The 3,925-nt window shown below is 37.8% G+C and overlaps 1 protein-coding gene across 2 annotated transcripts in view; it reads right to left on the reverse strand.

The window, feature by feature from the left end:
- Positions 1 to 2,185: 2,185 nt before the first annotated feature.
- Positions 2,186 to 3,925, reverse strand: part of LOC101309377 (probable caffeoyl-CoA O-methyltransferase At4g26220-like) — a 2,797-nt gene continuing 1,057 nt past the window's right edge. The window contains exons 5-7 of one of the 2 annotated variants that reach the window (XM_004287472.1): positions 3,089 to 3,233; positions 2,858 to 2,989; positions 2,186 to 2,755 (exon numbers count right to left, since the gene is read on the reverse strand). In XM_004287472.1, coding sequence (XP_004287520.1) covers positions 2,465 to 2,755; positions 2,858 to 2,989; positions 3,089 to 3,233 — 568 coding nt within the window. In that variant the 3' untranslated portion in view covers positions 2,186 to 2,464. Of the gene's footprint in view, positions 2,990 to 3,088; positions 3,234 to 3,925 lie in introns of both variants that reach the window. The other variant, XM_004287471.1, reaches the window with a different exon arrangement.

Genomic DNA, 3,925 nt, shown 5'->3' on the forward strand with positions numbered 1-3,925 from the left:
CTTAAAAAGAGATATTGATATAACTCCAAATCAGTACGAACATAAACATACCCAGGTACTAAAGGAAAGGTAGAAATTCCCCAATCATTTTTGATCATGTGAATGTCTGAACAACATACTCTACAGTATAGGACTCTGAATCTCACATCATCTTATCTATGTTTTTCCTGCAACAAATTTGTAAATTAATTAGTTCAGGGTTTAGATTAACAATTATGAATAATATTCAGCAATAAAATTCTCCAGGTACCACTGCTAAACAATTGGAATGAGATTAAGCACATACCTTTGTAGAGCATCCAGCTAATACATCATCATAGAGCTAACTTCCCTATTGAACAGCTATACGAAAGTAAGCATCTATAGAAGACAATTAGCTTTCATCTATGGCTGTGAAGAGTATAGCTTATATATTGCATTCCTAAACATGTGATTCTAAAGAACCAAAAGAACTGAAATAAAATTGTCAATCTTATAACAAAGAGGTACTGAACTACCAAAGAAAATCAAAATACGATATAAACTAATGACTATACCATGTGTTTTTCCAGTGAATTGAAATAAAGAAGGAAACTATTACAAATACAGTGAAAGTCTATACCAGGTAGACAATAAGGTGAAGACAAATATATTTCTTGTTCTCTCCTGTCAATTGATGAACTTAAAATTTCATCTTAAAGCCATAACTATGTCGAGCAGAAAAAGTTCTTCTAGAAAATATCCAACTTGCCGGCACAATCCAAGGCTAGTAATTAGAAATTACACATGAATCACACTAATGATTATCACAAATAGAAACCCAAATCAGTTCCCATCTTGCACAGATAGCACTACACAAAAAAAGAAAGAAAAAAAGGAAACGTACAGAAACCAAAAAAACATGTCTCCAAATCCGAATCCAAGGCCAATTATTACCCTAAACCCTATATCTATACATACAGATGCATTTGCAAATGAAAATGCTAACACAACAAAGTTTTATGATGGGATGCATCATCATATATTTAGTATTAGAATTTGAAAGAAGCAAGATGGATCACAAATCAACTGGGTAAATGGATGTAAAGTATTGCCCAGATGAGATGAAAATCTGCATCATTGCAATGACACCTGCTAATTCCTCGTTATAACAAAAAACAAAAGTTATAAGCAGGTTTACCGCTCCTATATGAATTTCTAAAGATTCCAGTAACTGGTACTCTTAATCCAACCAACCCTTTGCCTGACCTCCAAAAAGTCTGGATGGCACTGGATACGGAACCTTGAATGATAAAAATTTAACCAAAAAGACTGCTTTGCCAAATCGAAAACTATATCAAAGTGGAAGAACTCCATTATAAAGAAATCACCAACCAAACCATCTTATAAACCAACAACCAAATCAAAAGCGATTTACTCCTTTTATGAATCGATACAAAACCACAACGATAATCAACCATACATTTACTTATAATTACAATAACCCAAATCAAAATCACAAAACAATTGAAGAAATTGGAGAACAAATCGATGACAACGGCAACGATAATCAATCATACATTTACCTATAAATACAATCACCCAAATCAAAATACACAAAACACAGGGAGAAAGATAGAAACTATATACAGAGCAACACCCAGAAAAGATTTAAACCCAGATCGAATAGCAAACCTTACCTATTCCAATCTGAGGGAAGCGAGGAGAGCGAGAGACGAAGAAGGAATAAGGACTGATTAAGGAGATAGAGAGAGTCGGTGGCTGAGTTCAATAGAAGAAATAAAAGGAAGAGAAAGACGCAGTAATGACGTGGCCACACAACAGCAGCCAAGAACATCAGGTAAGTGGTGGCAATAATGTAAATAAACGCAAAATAGGGGCAAAACTGTAAAAGTATGCGGTCCTTAGCTACAGTAACTCAACTTTAGTATATAGTAAATTTGACTTCAGCATGTACAATTATACATATTCTGCTGCCCTGATCTTCAGTCATCAAAAGGAATAGAGGACTGATGTCTATAAATAATTGATGCCTTTCACATTTTGAGCATCTCAGAGTTTTTTTAACAAGTTGCAGATAGCGGTTATCATCTTTTATCTAATATTGATAAATAACGATCCCACTGATCTCAATCAGTTCCCATCCATTAACCTTTTGGGGTCATAATTTCACTAGTACGTTCAAGAACAAGAAGAAGAACCAATTGAACACACTTGAAAAGTTGAAATATCATTCACTTATTCAACAATCAACATTGAGTAGTAAGTTTCAACAAGCGAAAACCAGGGAAGTTATACAATATCAAATAACAGATAAACAGAAGAAACACACGATAGATACCCCAACTCCTAACTCATTCTCGCCTTTGATGTGAGGGTAAGAGCTCGATCAACTAGTATACTATTGGATCTAGCTAGCTACAAACCCTCCACAAGGATAAAGCGATAGATGGTTATTCACTCTCAAATATTTAGCATAACAAATTTAGCAAATGCGCCTGCAAATTGTGCTCCCATCACCCAATGGAACTAGGGACATTTCGACGCCAGGGTCAGCAGAAACCATTTTGTTAAACTCAATTATGAATAGCCTTCGTTCCCTTAGAGGCTCTGGAACATCCTCTTCAGGCAAAGCAACTGTCCCTCCCCAGAGTGTATTATCATAGACAACAAATCCACCAACCTTGATCAGTTTCATTAGCCTTTTGTGGTAGTTCCAGTAGTTGTTCTTGTCTGCATCAACAAAAGCAAAGTCGAAGCTCCCTTCCTTCTCTGGCTGCAGCATGAAAACCAACTTCAAGCACTTCAAATTTACAAAAAGAAGAAGGAAAACATTGAAAAAATCCAATATGTATGCATATATGTCTTGTTCGTTTACGTTTTCTAAGAGTTTGTCCAAAATAGGCAGAGCTGGGGACTCAATGAAGTCAATTTTGTGTTCCACACCAGCTTTGGTGATGATCGGCAACCCTATTTCATATGCTTTTCGGTCGATGTCTATGGCTGTAATCTGCAATATTAATGCATCATATATATTATGGCAAATGTTTGATCATATTATAACATCCGAGAGAATAAACTTAATTTTTCGACATGTTTATACACAAACCTTGCCATCATCAGGAATCGTAAGAGCCGTGAGGAGAAGAGAGTATCCGGTAAAAACTCCAATTTCAATTGTGTTTTTGCTGTTCGCAAGTTTCAGGAGAATGGCTATCAGCTGACCTGCATCAGGTGCGGTACCTATGTAAGCCCTGCAGTGCAATATTATGCATGCTTATTAGATTTCAGCTAGCTGCACCATCATGACCTGAAAGCTAGATTTCAGCTAGCTTTCTGTGTATTAGGCCGGATGTAGAGCGGACGTCCGCACTCCGGCTTAAAGTGCGGACTTCGTCCGTTCTCTGCAGTCTCACGCCGGCGACGGCTTCTCTCCTTCCCGGACGACAACACAGGCTTCCAGGACGGCTTCTCTCCTTCCAGGACTGGCCGGCGACAAGTTTTCCGACCAACCTTATCAATCATGGTGTTTTCCGTCCAGAGCTTCAATCCGGAAAACTTGTCGCCGGCCAGTCCTGGAAGGAGAGAAACCGTCCTGGAAGCCTGTGCTGTCGTCCGGGAAGGAGAGAAGCTATCGCCGGCGTGAGACGGCAGAGAACGGACGAAGTCAGCCAGAGTGCAGATGTCCGCTCTCTATCCTTTCTGTGTGTATATATATATATATACAGGGCCCTTCCAATGAGGGATCTCTATTTTAAGCCATTTATAGGGATATGGCATTACACCAACTTCCCGATTATAATTTTACATCTCCACCGTTCATATCTTAGGTCTATATGAGTAGATCACCTCTACAAAATTTCATATGATTTGGTGATCGTTAAGACTTTCAAAAGTTCAATTTAGTTTTAATGACCTTCAACGGTTTTAGTTTGACATAAGCTGG

This window comes from Fragaria vesca, linkage group LG1 (assembly GCF_000184155.1).
Source record: "Fragaria vesca subsp. vesca linkage group LG1, FraVesHawaii_1.0, whole genome shotgun sequence".
NCBI classification, from domain to species: domain Eukaryota; kingdom Viridiplantae; phylum Streptophyta; class Magnoliopsida; order Rosales; family Rosaceae; genus Fragaria; species Fragaria vesca.